This window comes from Argiope bruennichi, chromosome 1, assembly GCF_947563725.1.
Source record: "Argiope bruennichi chromosome 1, qqArgBrue1.1, whole genome shotgun sequence".
Taxonomy (NCBI): domain Eukaryota; kingdom Metazoa; phylum Arthropoda; class Arachnida; order Araneae; family Araneidae; genus Argiope; species Argiope bruennichi.
The window spans coordinates 89,414,456-89,429,984 of record NC_079151.1 but is presented as its reverse complement, the minus strand read 5'-3'; the positions used below and the strand labels follow the sequence as shown (position 1 = coordinate 89,429,984).

The following is a 15,529-nucleotide window of genomic DNA, read 5'->3' as shown; positions in this document are numbered from 1 at the left end:
GAGTCTTTACGTTTTTAGATTTCCCTGAGATCGAAATATATATATATATTAGAAAATGTCTCTCAGTCCATCTGTCTTTTTGTAAAAAAGATAACTCCAATACGCTTTGAGCTAGATGGTTGAAGTCTTTAGATCAAATTTGCATATTTCTATCAAAGTTTGAGCAAAATTTTTTCAGAGGAAATCCGTCTGAAAACAATTCGAATTTAAGTTGTCATGATAGTTACGAAACGAAAAGAGCCAGATAGATAAAATTTTGTACACAGATTTAACATCCATCGTGTAGACACCTTACAAATTTTGAGCCAAGTAAATCAAAGGTTTTACCGTCTGTCTATCTGTACTTTCAGAAACATGTAAACATTATAACTGAAAAACGGAGCGATTTAATAAATCAAATTTGGTAAGGGATTTTGTGACTGAAAGTGCTGCTTTGTGTCAAATTTTTGTTTTGATCAGTTAGGAGATATTGTCTAAAACACAAATTGGATTTTTGAATACTATTAGCGCATATCAGGAATTAATCGCCAAATAGCTTGCCAAAGATGACATTATAAATTCAGCAAAAGGGCTAAATTTAAGCCAAAAGTTCACATTTCTAAACTATTGTACGCCATTGTCATGTCAAGCGTTTTCAAACATGATAATTCATTTGAAAGTACATTAGAAAGATTTGGGAAGCTGCTGCCACTGATTATTTTCAGAATCTCATAATCAGGGTAGTGCATTTCGTTGCATACTGATGAAAACTAATACTCATGCATTAATTACAAGGTTTTGGCGAAGAATAATTAAAAAATATCAGTCATTGGCGTGGATTTTGCATGTAATCTTTGGCGATTAATCACTGACATTTGATTGATACACAAGCACTAGAATACCAAATATGTATTTATGAAGTCTTTCTTCCAACCAATTGAAATCAAATTTTGAAATAGAAATACAATTGTAATCAAAAGATCATATATCGTATTCCATAGATTTAAGATGTTGCGTTTAGATAATGCAAAAATACAGAAAATGTACCCATTGATAGAGTTGGTTCAAAATTTGATAAGAAAATATACTTTAGATACTAAATCTGCTAAACTATATTTATCTAATCCTTTACGTTTTGAGATTATCGTACATGCTTGCGCACAGATATCTGGACAGACAAACTTCCCTACATGGATTTCTGCCGATAATTTTCATCTGCCTTATTATTTGTTTTGAAATAGACAATAGAATCAGCTAACTCTTGCAACAACAGATGTTGTATAACAAAACAAAGCAAAGCAAAACGAGCATTATTTTCTTTGGAAATTATATAGTTCAATTCATTATTTGCATCAATTTTTCATTAAACCATTTTATTAAATTTCATTAAACTTTCATTAAATATTTCATTAATTTTCAAAGAAAAAAGTTGCGATAAAAGTGGCAAGTATGCCTTGACCTGAGGCTCAAAGCTTGCAACATTTCCAAATGACTTCTTTTTCTGCAATCACGTGGAATAATTTACTTTTAATAAAAAATGAACTTGAGCTTGTTAATCTCCTTTTTTGACTTCGATTCTAGATGCATCGGGGAATATTACTTGTTTTGCTTTGTTCTCTCATCTCATATTTATGTTTTGAGAATTCATGGATAATAGTTTTGTTCATTTCTGAGTATGTTAAATATAAAAATAATATAAAGAAATGTTTCTGTACAGAAAATGGCTTAATGAATTATTAAAATAATTACATTTTAATGTAGATAAAACTCATTCTTTAAATACATTTTCGTACCATATTCCTATCTTAATAATGATGGCATATTAATGGCCTGTAATTTGTATTTTATCACCGAAAGAAAAAGAAAACTTTATGTTCTAATTTGAAGCGGTCAAAAATATCATGCATAACATTAGTATTTCTTCAGCATAAAATTAAGATGGCTTATTTTTGATTATTAAAATAATTACATTTTATTAAAGATAAAATTCATTCTTTAAATACAAGTTCGTGCCATGTTCCTATCTTAATAATCATGATATATCATTGGTATGTATTTTACCAGCGATAGAAAAAACAACAACTTTGTATTCATTTGCAGCAATCGAAAATATTATCCATAACATTAACATCTCTTCAGCATAAAATTAAGATGGCTTATTTTTGAAAATAATGAAATACAATAAATGAAACAATTAATTGTCAAGTTGTTACTCCCACCTGCATGCTGGTAACAGGATCCGAATGACCGGACAGTGTCTGAAGTAGTTTGGCTGAGTGTATATCGAAGAGGTATATCTTGCCATCCTTGCAACCTACAGCGCATCGACAATTGTCCCGAGCGAAGCACAGAGAGGTAACAGCAGCTTGATGTCCATAGAGACAGTGGACGTCGGATCCTGTAGTAAGGGAGCGTACATGCACAGAGTGGTCAGTGCAGGCAAGTAGCAGGAAGGTCGAATCCCAGGAGATGTCCATGTGGGTGATCGGGGAACTTAGATGGATTGTGTTTAGAAGGGTGAAGTCTTCCAGACTCCAGATGCAAACACATCGATCAGTGGACGCTGTGGAAAAGAAAAAAAATGTTGATGAATTTGGTTGTTATTGAAATGGAACTGTTTATTAGGAAGTTATGTTTTCACAAAATTGTTCTTATATTTCTTTCCTAGCCTTCTTTAGAATGTTCAGACTTCAGGAAGAGTAAATCTCTCCCAGAAAGTAGAGTGAAAGAAAGAAAAAAGATCCGGTAAGTTTGAAAATTCAAACATAAAATTAGTATACTTAGTTTGATGAAACTGTGGTAAAATTATTCAATTATTAACTTAATGTGTGATGAAGCTCTAGAGTCTTCTATATTTCAGAATGCAGTTTACATTTTTCATTTGATTTTGTTTTGTTTTGTTTTAGGAGGTTAACAGTCTTTTGCCATATTGTGTATTGTTACGAATTTGTAATATTGCCTTCTAGCTCAGTAGGTCTGCTGTTAACCTTTTCAATACTAATCTGACACAAACTGGACGTTAAAATTCTATAGCTAATAGGCCCTTTTCGAGGCAGTTTCTGTTTCAAACGAGAGGTGCATAATGTAAAATAAGTTATTTACAGGGATGTCCTCTATTTATATCCTTAATTACTCGTTTGAAAAAAAAAAAGAAATTGGCAAAAACTAGTCTTTTATTATAGAATATGTATGATAGGGTGGGTCCGCTTATTTGGGAGAGGGTTAAAGAACAAAGTTTTATATATAGTTTGATAAATGGTTGATGGGTTAAAGACCTTTTGATTAACAATATATTTGGCGATCATTTATTAATTTTGATGACAAAAACAAAATTTGAATCTGCCGGAATTTTGGCGATATATCGATTAAAAGCGAAGTTATAATATCTTTCTAGAAGCTTCTTTACCCTGTTACGAGAACTATAAAAAGCCGAGAGACAAAGCGATGAGTGTAGTTGAGATCGAGCGATTAGACCAGTGAAGTTTCTCTTTGAAGTGCTAGTGTCCTGCGAAATCTTTCTGAACAATTTGTGCTGTTGCGCTTCTTTATTACCGATTGGCTGCTTGTGTGCAGCTGTTTATTGCAAGTGTTGTCTTGAATGCGCTTTGATTGTGTTTTCTTATGCGTGTATCATGTTCCCGTAGAATAAAACCATCGTTATTTGTTATTACGCTTATGAAAATTTCCACCGTACAACACGCAGATGGCTTGTGAATAATTTTTCATAACAATATGTTAGGTAATTTGAATAAACTGTCTTCACTTGTCTTTTTCACTCGTCTCTTTTTTGGTGTTGTTTTCAATTAGCTAAACATTAAAATTTAACAACTGTAAATGAATGGTGAATGCAACAACTGTAAATGAATGAACTGTAAATGAAAGGTACTGGATTCGTAATTTTCGTTCATCCCAAATATTGGAGATCCAAAAAATTTTAGGATAGTTCCTTTGTTGTTGGTATATGATAAAAGTTCCTTTGGACTTATGGTATCTTAATCGGAGAATGGAGAGCCTGATTCAAATAAAATTTAAAATTGCTCAAGTTTTTTTCAAATTCCCTCTCTCATTAAAACTGAATCATAGTTTTTGATTGTAGGTATTTAGGTTAGGAAGATTCTAACTTTTATTTTTTAGTAGTGGTTTTTATGAGGTTAGTTTAAATTACGTTGAAAACCAAATGAGAATCCATGTACTAAATCGAAAAAAAGTCTAGTTACTCAACTTGCTGATTTTGAAACTGTCCATTTATGGAATCTTCTCTCTTATGTACGGTTTAGAGATAAAACAAAACACCTCCCAGTTGTTGCAGGAGATGCAAGAATTCACTTCAGATAAATTAATCTGTTACGAAAATGTTTTGGCTACAACGTTTTTCGCTGATGACGCAACACATTTTATCGTCTAGACTGAAGAATTTCAGTTTCGCATTCAAACAGGTAAAATCACGGAAGTGTCTTGTATACGAGCATAAGCAAACTCAAATGCGATCAAATCTGCATATTTGAATAAATTAAAAGTTAAAATCTCCAAGTTAACTATAACTATGAAAGATTTCAAAGAAAACAATCAAGAATCCGTAGCAAATCTTCTACATTTGGTACATTCCTTTTAGTAACTTTGTAGAAATGAAGGTAGCCTGGTAGTGAAGAAGATCTTTGATTAACCATTGTTAAATCGACAGGCAGAAAAGCAATTGTTTATTTATTCAGAATTTTGCTTCTTGCATTCGGTATTTAGGAGACATCAAAGCGGTTTTGAAAATATTAAAATTTCAGTTAGTAACTCTTATTATAAGTTATTCACTTTTCATAGTAAATGAATTTTTAATTATAAGACAGAGAGAGAGTAATTTAAAATGTATTTTTAATGTTTTTATCTATACAGAATGAAACGACAAAGAAATGTCATAGTCACATGATAACAATAAAGGTCGTTTTCTAATAAATACTCTTTTCATATAAGTACTCTCATGTAATAATACGCGAATCTAATAAATACTCTCATCATCTAATAAATACACGCATCTAATAAATACTCTCATCATCTAATAAATACACGCATCTAATAAATACTCTCATCTAGTAAATACACGCATCTAATAAATGCTCTCATAATCTAATAAATATTCTTATAATCTAACAATTAAATGTTTATTACACGAGACTATTTTGTGTCGTAACTAATTCCCACTAATATGACAAAAATATAAATTATTTTTGTATAAAATTGGAGTAATTTTTTTTCGTTAATGAAATTAAATTTACAGAGGCATTTCTATTCTAAATGAGTGTTAATAATTTATACTTAATAACGATTTAATACATCGTATATAAGTTGAATTAAATATTTAAACTTTTTTACTGTAAACTTCGATCGCAATTATTTAATCTGAATAAAGTATTAATTCTAGTAATAAAGTATTAATTTTAAACGACATTTTAATTGCCTGACGTGCAATACATCTATTAGAAGTCAGACGATAAGGGACCAGGTTAATGATTAGTGATCGCCTATTATTTCAGACGCTTATTCTATATAAATCCTTATAAACAATATTTCTTCCAGTTTCTATATCAGAAAGAATAAAAAGAATTTTAGAGAATAAAGAGTTTTCGTAGACTTTCCGTTTAAATTAGATAATATTGGGATTAAGTTAATTTAAAAATAAGAAGATCCTATTCCTCATTAATCTTCATTTAAGCTTATATGAATGAATATGCTAACAATAAGAATTAAGAAATATGGAATTATTTGAGAATTCTCTAAAGCTCTTAAGGCTAACATCACTTAAAAATGCCCCTATTTGCCCTAAATCTGCTAATTATGTCCAACTAGTTGCTCTCAAAGAGAATTAAACCCAAGGGATGGAACAATGCCAGCCTAACGTTATTAAATGAAAGAGCATTTTCCCCCTTGGTTAGACCGATTTGCGTCTAAAACACATCGATCAAGATACGAGATAAGCATTTAATGTTCAGCTTAAGCCTCTCAAAAGAGAAAAAAAAATGTCAGGCATCTCGACTTTTTGCTTGAAAAGAACTCAGTTAGGGTGATCTTTAGTTTAGTAATTTGTTAGAAGAAATTAAGAAAGAAAATAAATAAAATCGATCAATCATTATTCCGGAGAGTCAGATTATGTTGAGGACTTTTATCTTATCTTTACTTTGAGAAAGTACATACAAAGCTTCAATAAAAAAAAATCATTGAAAACAGTGATAGTCTTAGTAAATGAGTTTGTGATTACAACATATCTTCATTGAGTCGGCAATTAACATTAAATTGTTTTTTTGGGAATAATACATATACTGCTTCATTAAATAAATAATGAACAAATATTTTGAAAACGATTATCAATCATACTAATAGCCAGATAAAGTGTTAATATAATTTACAAAAAGGTTTTAAAAAATCTGCATGCGAAACGATGCATTGTCGAAATTTAAAAACACCGCGAGACTCTGGAGAAGAACATATTTCAATTAATAGGATCTACTCTTTTTTAGGTAGATTCCTATAGGAAAACTACTTATTGCAATGGTTATGATTATTTCATGACAAGACTTCGGGAAAATCTTTTTAGTTCTTCACCGATCAAGGTCCTTATATATATATATATATTCATTCCGCATCACGATTTGCCCATAAACTGGATTACCAAAGTAATTTTGTTTGGATTTTTACTGGCTTGGAATATGTTGTTAGATATGAAAAAATCTCGGACGAGTTCGTAAATGGCTCTTCTAGCTCAAAGTGGATGGAAATGGTGGGTGGTTGAAAGTTTCATTTCTCTATAACTTTCTTAATATTGAAGATAGAAAATAAATCCAATTACCCAAATTAGCGCCTTATTAAGATAAACAACTTTTGTATTTAAGGTTTTTCGATAACTGCGGTATCTTAGAGCTGAAAAATGATTATTTTAAGCAATAATTTGATTGGTCCTAATATTAACAATTTATACTGTAGATTTATAAGAATCTACCCTTCCCAACAGTTTACCGAGAATTTTTTTATATAATATAAAGTTTTGAAAGGTATATAGGGTATTTCAAAACATAAGATAATTACATAAGAAAGTGGTAGAATGCAACTAGATAAATATATATCCTCACCAAATATGTATTTGGAATTCAACCTATTAGACGATAGAGAAAAAGCTTTGTAGCAATCATATGCTATCGCGTTGACCCGATAATGAGAATTATTTTGATTCAATTTGAATCGGAGAGTAATATTTTATACTGAGTATGAAACTCTTAACCGAGTTCTTATATTACCCAACCAGCTCAAATGGCGATAGAAATTTTGCAGGTGGGAGAGAAAATTTTATTTACTTACCAATTTCTTAAGACTGAAGAGAGTAAAATTAGAATTAAAATGAATTATTTCTTTATCATTCATCTTTCAATCAAAAATTTTTCATTAGTTTAATAAACCATAAATAAACCTTCCATAAGACTATTAGGAAGATTTCATTGAGTGATTCTAATAATTATGACTGATGAAGACTATTGAAACTGGAAGACTCATTTCCTTATAATATCTTTAACTTATCATATCCTTAATTCTTAATTTAGTAATTAGATTTCAGCTTTGCCAGCATTTTTATTGGGTTATTTGAACAGTAATTGTGAAAAAAAGGATGAATATTTCAACCTACGAGTATTTCATAAATAGACCATTCAATTAAAAAAAAGCTTAAAATAGTCAGAGTAGAAAATTTCCTTTCCAATAATATTATGGCTAAAAAACAATTTTCATTTCCTAATTTTGACTGTATTTCAATTTCAGCTTATGTAATACGTTAATGGGAAGCTCTCATCAAGTTCATTCTCTTTATGCCTTCTTCATTTCTTTTAGCTCCAATTTTATGAAATTAGAAAAAAGAGGATGAAATGAACTATTTTTTCCCTTTTATCTCTGGATAAAAATATTCTATTTTCGCTTCTGGTTGCCAACAGAAATTTTTCCATTTAAAATTGAGTAACTTGTATCCTATTGAATTATTTTTAATAAAAAAAAATAAATTAACAATTAAATATTTCAAAAATTATATAAAAACATCTATGTAACTTTTGGTTAAGATGTTTATTAATTTATTCATTCACTATCCACCCATTTAAAATCCATTATTTTATCATTTATCTTACATATTTTGGGAGAAAGCAGTTGACTTTTCATTTGTTGTAAGTCCTTTAAAATTAGCATTGAGAAAATTCTATTTAATAAAAGATATTAAAACATATACTCCCATTTTTACCAATTTTAAAAATTGAAATATTAATAATAATAAGGAATAAGCCCAGCCTTTAAAAATATTCCCAGAACACGCTGATGGATGACACTTATGGTGCAAATTTAATCTCCAAATGGAGATTTCTAAGCAAATTTAGCTCATAAAATAAGATCTTGATCCATAAAGTGTGAGGCAAGTTTTGACAAACATCGTGAAAATTTAATTTCGTAGTAGCTGCCGTCTTTGTGTAATTCTCACAAGGCTGAGGAAAGCCAGATAACTCCTTGCGGGGTTGGTGGTAATCAATCAACTGGTTAGATAAATCGACGAGGATAAGCGACTTTGATTTACTGTGAGATTCTTTTACACTGGAAACATAACTTAGCAATTCCCATCTCACAAACTGTGTTACCTGCACCCTCTTTTCACCGATTTAGCTAGAATCTTAATGTTTTGAGATCTCTTCCTAGCTAAGATATAATTCTCCAGGATTACTAATGGTTCGTAAATGACATTTAACAGTGTCGAGTGAGAGGATAGTCGTTACCTTTTAATATTTTTAATAAGTTAATTTTGCGATGTCTTCTTTTTCACGATTGACATTGGGTAGTAAAATCTTTTATTTGGTAGTGTGAGGTTGGATGTTTATTATTTTCCATCTCACAAACTATTATTATGGTAAAATTAAATCCCCGTGGTGAGCCTACGATGAAAAATTCAATGTGCTCATCAAATGAAATTAACGCATTATTTTCCACAAAAGCACGAAACACTTATAACAAAATACAGATGAAGCATACACAAATAATCATGTGTGAAACAAACAGTATATAAGAAGCAAATCTTTATTAAAAAAAACCACAACAGCACAAAGCATTCAGAGCTACTTTGCTCAAATACTTGCCTGAGCTTAACTGAACTGCTCACTTCTAATTCCGTTCTCAGGTTTATATAGCCTCCGTGATAGACATTGAATTTTTGTTATACAACAAATTGTGGCGCTCGAGTTCTATTGGGGCTATGACTAAGTTTCTAGAATATTCGAGATCCATTACTTTTGTCATTAAATTCTTTGCCAAGTCGTTAAAGCCGGAAGTCACTATATCTATAAACCTATATATAAACGTTATCTCTTAGGTAATGTCCAAACCAGAAATCCCATGTAGTTAAGTCAGGTGAATTTGGAGGTTATGTTGTAGAAATGCATGAATTATAATGCGATTGATGAGTTATAATACGATTGTAATGTGATTCATAAAATGGTATCAGAGCAATTGTTGAACGTCACATGCAATGTAAGGGGGTTCATAATCTTGCTGGAATGTTATTGTAGCAAAGCATCTATGTTGGTGAAAGTTCTGGAATGACCACACATTATGGCATAACTCGATAACGTGCTGCAATTCAGAGCAAGTTTAGGAGATATTTCATCAAAGAAAAATAACCAATCATAAGGATGAATGGGCAGTCGATCTAGACAATAAGGTAGGAGAATGTAGGGGCGTTTGCTGGACCTGGCGATGATTCTTAGTGAATACAGTGTATGTTCATTATTCTACACATTCAAAAGTGAGTCTCATCGGTCCAATAGAATGTTTAGAAGACTTTAGCTGCATATCACGCTCCGACAATGAGAGAACCATCGCGGCGGTATAAGAATATTCAGAATATGTTCGTTCTCCTTTTTATATATTACGATGCACCCTTAGACAGCCTCTAATACATATTGTTACAAATCTGTAATTTTGCTACCCGGTACGAATAGTGACATCGGGAGAAAGACCGTTGTAAGATCTGTGCTGAGCGGCTGCCGCGTCGATGACCTGAGAGCTTGGCGACCATTTGGCGAGTTTGGCGACTAAATGGATCATACTGGAAAGTTCGAGAAGTTTCAAGATCCACCCAGTAGGAACCAAGATACACTCTGATATGCCCTGATTGCTCTGAAGATTCCAGCCCCGCCTCCCGGAGTTATAAAAGACAGACACTCTGAAGCTGGAGGAAAGTGTGTGGATCGTCAGGAGTCGTGTGTGAGAGGTGTCGGAGACAAGTAAAGATAGCAAGCAAGCTGCTGAACTAGCGATTAAATGTGTTGCGATTGATTAGCGGTATTTGTAGAAGAAAAATTTTGTAATATTTTGTACTCATCCACTGCGCGTTCTGAAGAAAATTTGAATTGTCACTTAGCCAACACAGCTTGTAAGTAAAGAAATGTAATAATTGTTAACTATGACATCTCATATTCTATTTGTGATTGGCCGTTGCATTTCTCACATCTTAAACCGATCGCAGTGCTTGTTTTCACCTAGAGACTACTGTTTGAACTAATTGTTTTTGCATCAATCAATTTCTCATGATTTGATATTTATATTCGCCAGGTATGAAGACATTACTTCTTTTATCAGGGTGTGCACCACAAGGATACAGTTATTCGACCCATCCTGCATATAATTCAAGGTTTTCATTAAAAATCATTAAAAAAGGAACAATGTTTATTCACTCGAATTTTTAATACGAACCGCAAAATTTTTATGTTTCTTTATGAATACAGAAGGTGATAGACTAACAATCACAATTTGTTCCAGCGCAATGCCTGGTTATTGAATTATCCGTCATTCAATCATCGATTTAACTGAAATTCGATGTGGTCTAGATTAGTTCGCTCTCTTGACACGCCAAAATTAATTGATTAATCATATAATATTGAAAAATGTTTAATAATATTTATGGACACAATTATTCACTATAATTTTCATTTTATTAATGGAAGCTTTTTCTCCCCATTTAAGAGTTATTAACAAATCTCCGAAAGGCAAATGCTTTTAGAATTGCTTGGAATGAATTATTATCATTTGTAAATATGTTTCAACTTATTGACATTAATCTGGTTAAGACATCAATGCAAATATTTTTTCCAGCAGTTTTCGCTTATCATCAAACGATCATTAATAGTAAATGTTTAATCCAGTCAATAAAGGCTTTGAAATTTAAAGCGTAAAGCTGAATTTTGTTTTACTGATGGATTATTACAAACGGAGCATTTTGACAAAACTTTTTAGAAATCTTTTTCTTCCTCTCTCTCCCTTCTCCCAGCCCTCTCCAAAGCTCAAAATACCAACATTTGTGGAATAATCATTATTTCTGCAACTGCTAATGATATTTTTTTGTAACTTTGATCAGATCTTTGTTTGTCACTACTAGAATAGTTTATTTCATATTCACGTTAAACATATTATCTTTCTTTGATACTTTTTTTTGACTTCAAAATGTTTGATTTTAACGCTAGAGATTCTTTTGTATTTTTCTTATATCGTTATATATCACATTATGTAAAAACCATTCTAATGAATTGTAACCTACACTTTTTCACTTTCTCGTATATGCAGTATATCCTCCATTCTTCTTCTAAATCGAACTCGAGATTTTGACGAATTTCCACATTTTAGGCTTTTACAAGTTCGAAAAACACATTTTTATAAACACATTTGTTTGAAAAACACATCTGTTTGTCAGTTACAAAATTAATTCAAAAGTACTTTTGATCTAGATGGGTGAAATTTGGTATACCGTTATATTTACCAAATTCGTAGATTTCTATCAACTTTTGAACAAATTATGCTGAGAGGAAGTCGGTCTGTACAGCTGTTATAATACATTTTAACAAGATATCTTGAAAGACAAAGAGAACTAGATAGATAAAATTCGCTACGTAGATTTGACTTCTATAGTGTTGATGTTATGAGTTGATTGTATGTCGATCTGCACTTTTAGAAACAAGAAAAAGCGATCATTCAAAAACTCAGTGACTTAAATGTATCAAATTTGTTATGGGATTTTGTGATTAAAATTTCAGTTTTGTATCAAATTTTTGTTACAATCGGTAGAGGTAAACGTGTTCAAAATACAAATTCTATTTCCAGATATTAGTAACGCATGCCAGCTATTAGTCGCCAAATAACTCGCCAAGGATCATACGATAAATTCAATAAAAGTGTTAAATTCATGCAAAAAATATTTTGTAACTATTGTACGCCAATAATGCTATGTAAGGCGCTTTCTGGAATCACACCTTTATTAGAAAGTATGCCAGAAAAATTTGGGAAGACTTTCTCGATGTTCATTCTACTGATTTGCATTTTTATGTATTTATGTGTGATACTAAAGTTGCGGGGGAGGGAGAAAGCAGGAAACTTAGACGTCGAATGCTGTGAAATGAATAAGCACGAGCAGTGAAGACTGAATAACTGATCATTTAATTTTTTTGTGTGAAGGAGATGTAACAGAGTTATATCTAATTCAGGATGTTACGTGTATGAATGAGATTATGATTATTAAATATGCATATTGTTACAAATCTGTAATTTTGCTACCCGGCACGAATAGTGTCATCGTGTGGAAAACCGTTGTAAGATCTGTCCTGTACTTGCTGAGCGGGTGCCGCGTCAATGACCTCAGAGCTTGGCGACGAATTTGGCGAGTTTGATGACTAAATGGATCATACTGGAAAGTTCGAGAACTTTCACGATCCATCTAGTAGGAACTGAGATACGCCCAGATATGCCCTGATTGGTCTGGAAGATTCTAGCCCCGCCTCCCGGAACTATAAAAGACAGGCACTCTCAAGCTGTGAGGAAGTAGTGTGTGAGAGTAGTCGGAGTTGCCGACAAGTAACAGAACTGGAGAGGATTAGATAGCAAGAAAGCTGCTGAACTAGCGATTAAATGTGCTGCGTTATTATGATTGATTGGTGGTATTTGTAGAAAAAAATGTATAACAATATATATTTATACTGGGTTTACCGAGGAAATAACAATATGATGTAAAGCAATACAAAATGATTTTTATACAATTTCTTATCCCTGTAACAGATTTGGTACGGTATGTCTCTTTTACTAAGCACCTCTTTTGCACTAAAGGCCAGTTCATTATCCACCATGTATGAATCTATGGTGCCCCAGATTGGTAAAATCGGCGACTGCTTAAGGCACTATCATTCAGAACTTTCTAGCGTCAAGGGCCATCTATACACTTCTAATATATTATTATTTATACTCTCTGTACATTATTCTCTTTTATCAATCAGATGATTTTATATTTCTATTTGTTTTTTTATTATAACACATTCATTCATTCTATTTACATTTAATACAGTATATTGCGGCACACTATCTTCTTTGGAATATATTGATGAGTTTAAGCATGGTAACTTGCTATAATGCTCATACATTGGAGAATGAACCAAGATGGGCTTTTTGAATCCATAGCATCTCTCACGTCCATTTTTGCAAACACAAGATGATTTATACAATAGATAATTTAGAACAAATGATTTGGATGCTGTGATTGATTTTCACACATTTGGAAATTTCTGGTACGTTTCATAGCTTCAATTTTTCTTTGTCCTTCAATGGTTGGAAATTCTTTGTTTAATCATCTCTGAAATTGAAAAACTAGTCTTTTAACATCGATGGTAGGTTTCTAAATTTCATAGTAATTTTGCCAGACCCAAGTTAGATTTTAGTGTATTTTTCTTTGTAGAAGTCACACATTTGGATCATTCAAAAATGTTATTGAAGATTATATCTTTACTTGAGGCGATTTCGACATAATATGATATATAAAACATACAACAGCAAAATTACAATTTTGAAGGCAAAAATCTTACTTTTGCTATATATATATATATGCTAAATTGGTAGAAACGTTTGGCTTAAATTAAATATATATTGCTGTAGATCTTACAATAATAAACAAAATGAAAAAAAAAAGAAGATGAACTTGATCATTAATTATAGAGCTAAAGGTTGATCCATAATCTAGGGGCTCTAGGGGGAGTTTTGGAATAAAAATGCTACTTTGGTAGCATTTTGTAAAAGTTGTAAAATTCAGTTTTTCTGATTATTTCGGAGACTTGATATTTTGTTGTTTTATTAACTGGATAACTAAACAGATTTCTTTAGGGGTAGTATCTTCAAGAAAAAAAGTTTCTAAATGTCCGACATATAAATGAATATGAAGGGGACGTTTTGTTCATCATGAGCATTTTACGATATACTTTATTCATCCGTAACTGCAGATCATCATCTCTATCAACTTGAACGAACAGAGATTTATCTGACATCTAAACATGCTTTTCAAATGAGTGTAATAGTTCCTAGGATTATGTTTCTAAAATGCTTTTTAATGTCTTTATTGAAAGGAACTAGCATTCTTTAAAACATACCAATATAGTGCAAGTAATTTCCTGAACCCCGGGGTAATCTTAAAATCCATTGGTTAAAAAACAACGGAAGATTTTTTTGGAAGGAAAAACTGCTGGTTCTTCCATGGAAAGTTTTCCGGATAAATATTTTAAAGATATGTCGGCTGTCTTGATGCATTATCCGATAGCAAAAGTGTTTTCGATATCGATATCGATTCATCGGTACGAAAGTAATCCCTGAAGCTTGAGGATCAAATTTTAAACAGCTATTCTTTGAAAGAACCTGTCTGTCTACACCCTCTTATTCCATATCCATACTATTGGTAACATTTATTCAAATATAGAATTTCTCTTAGTGCTCTAGGGTTCTCAGAAGGATCAACAAGAAGCGAGTTTAAGCTTTATATCGCCTCCTGCACTAGCTCCCAAAAGTGAAATCGATTTTTCACAGGTTTTATGCACATGAATATATTTCTCATCTTTCAGATATAGGTTAGAATCGGCATGAGGTATCAAAATAAAACAAGGTTCATAGTTGCAAATATGTTTTGAACAGTGTTGGTTTTTAACGAATTCTTGACATAAAAGAATATTTTTTCAGTTTATTTTTATATGAATTAGCTGGCTCAGTTTGCATTATTATTAGTTATCATGGGAAAATCTCATACATTTTATGAATAATTTGGCCACAATCTTTAATTTGGTTAATGTGGTGAATGGAAAATCTGTTTCTTCAGTTCTTGATAAATTTGTTTATATGTTTCTTGAAAAAACAACTTTCTTGATCACATTTTATCTCTCTTTCATTTATAAAAATCAAAGTAAATATTCACATTTTTTTCGCTAATGAAATATTTGTTTCTCAGGAATTTATATTCCAGAATATTCATTGTTAAATCTTTTTTAGCAAAATTTGTGGCTATTCGGTTTGTTCAAGACATACTGTTGAGCAATTCTAGACATCTCCTGCATACCTTGTAGTTTTTCTATTATTTTTTCCTTAGTATCTAAGTAATTTTCTGTTCTTGATATTACCATAATTTCACAATTTTTAAACATGAGCTCCAGGAAACGGTTCAAAGAGAAGAAAAGCATTCCGCAGTCTAGGAAAA

At 31.6% G+C, this 15,529-nt stretch overlaps 1 protein-coding gene across 1 annotated transcript in view; it reads right to left on the bottom strand.

Annotated features, from left to right (window-relative positions):
* Positions 1-15,529, bottom strand: part of LOC129965666 (protein qui-1-like) — a 149,258-nt gene that overhangs the window by 30,596 nt on the left and 103,133 nt on the right. The window contains exon 17 of the mRNA XM_056079766.1: positions 2,199-2,542. Within this exon, the coding sequence (XP_055935741.1) occupies positions 2,199-2,542 (344 nt within the window). The remainder of the gene's footprint in view (positions 1-2,198; positions 2,543-15,529) is intronic.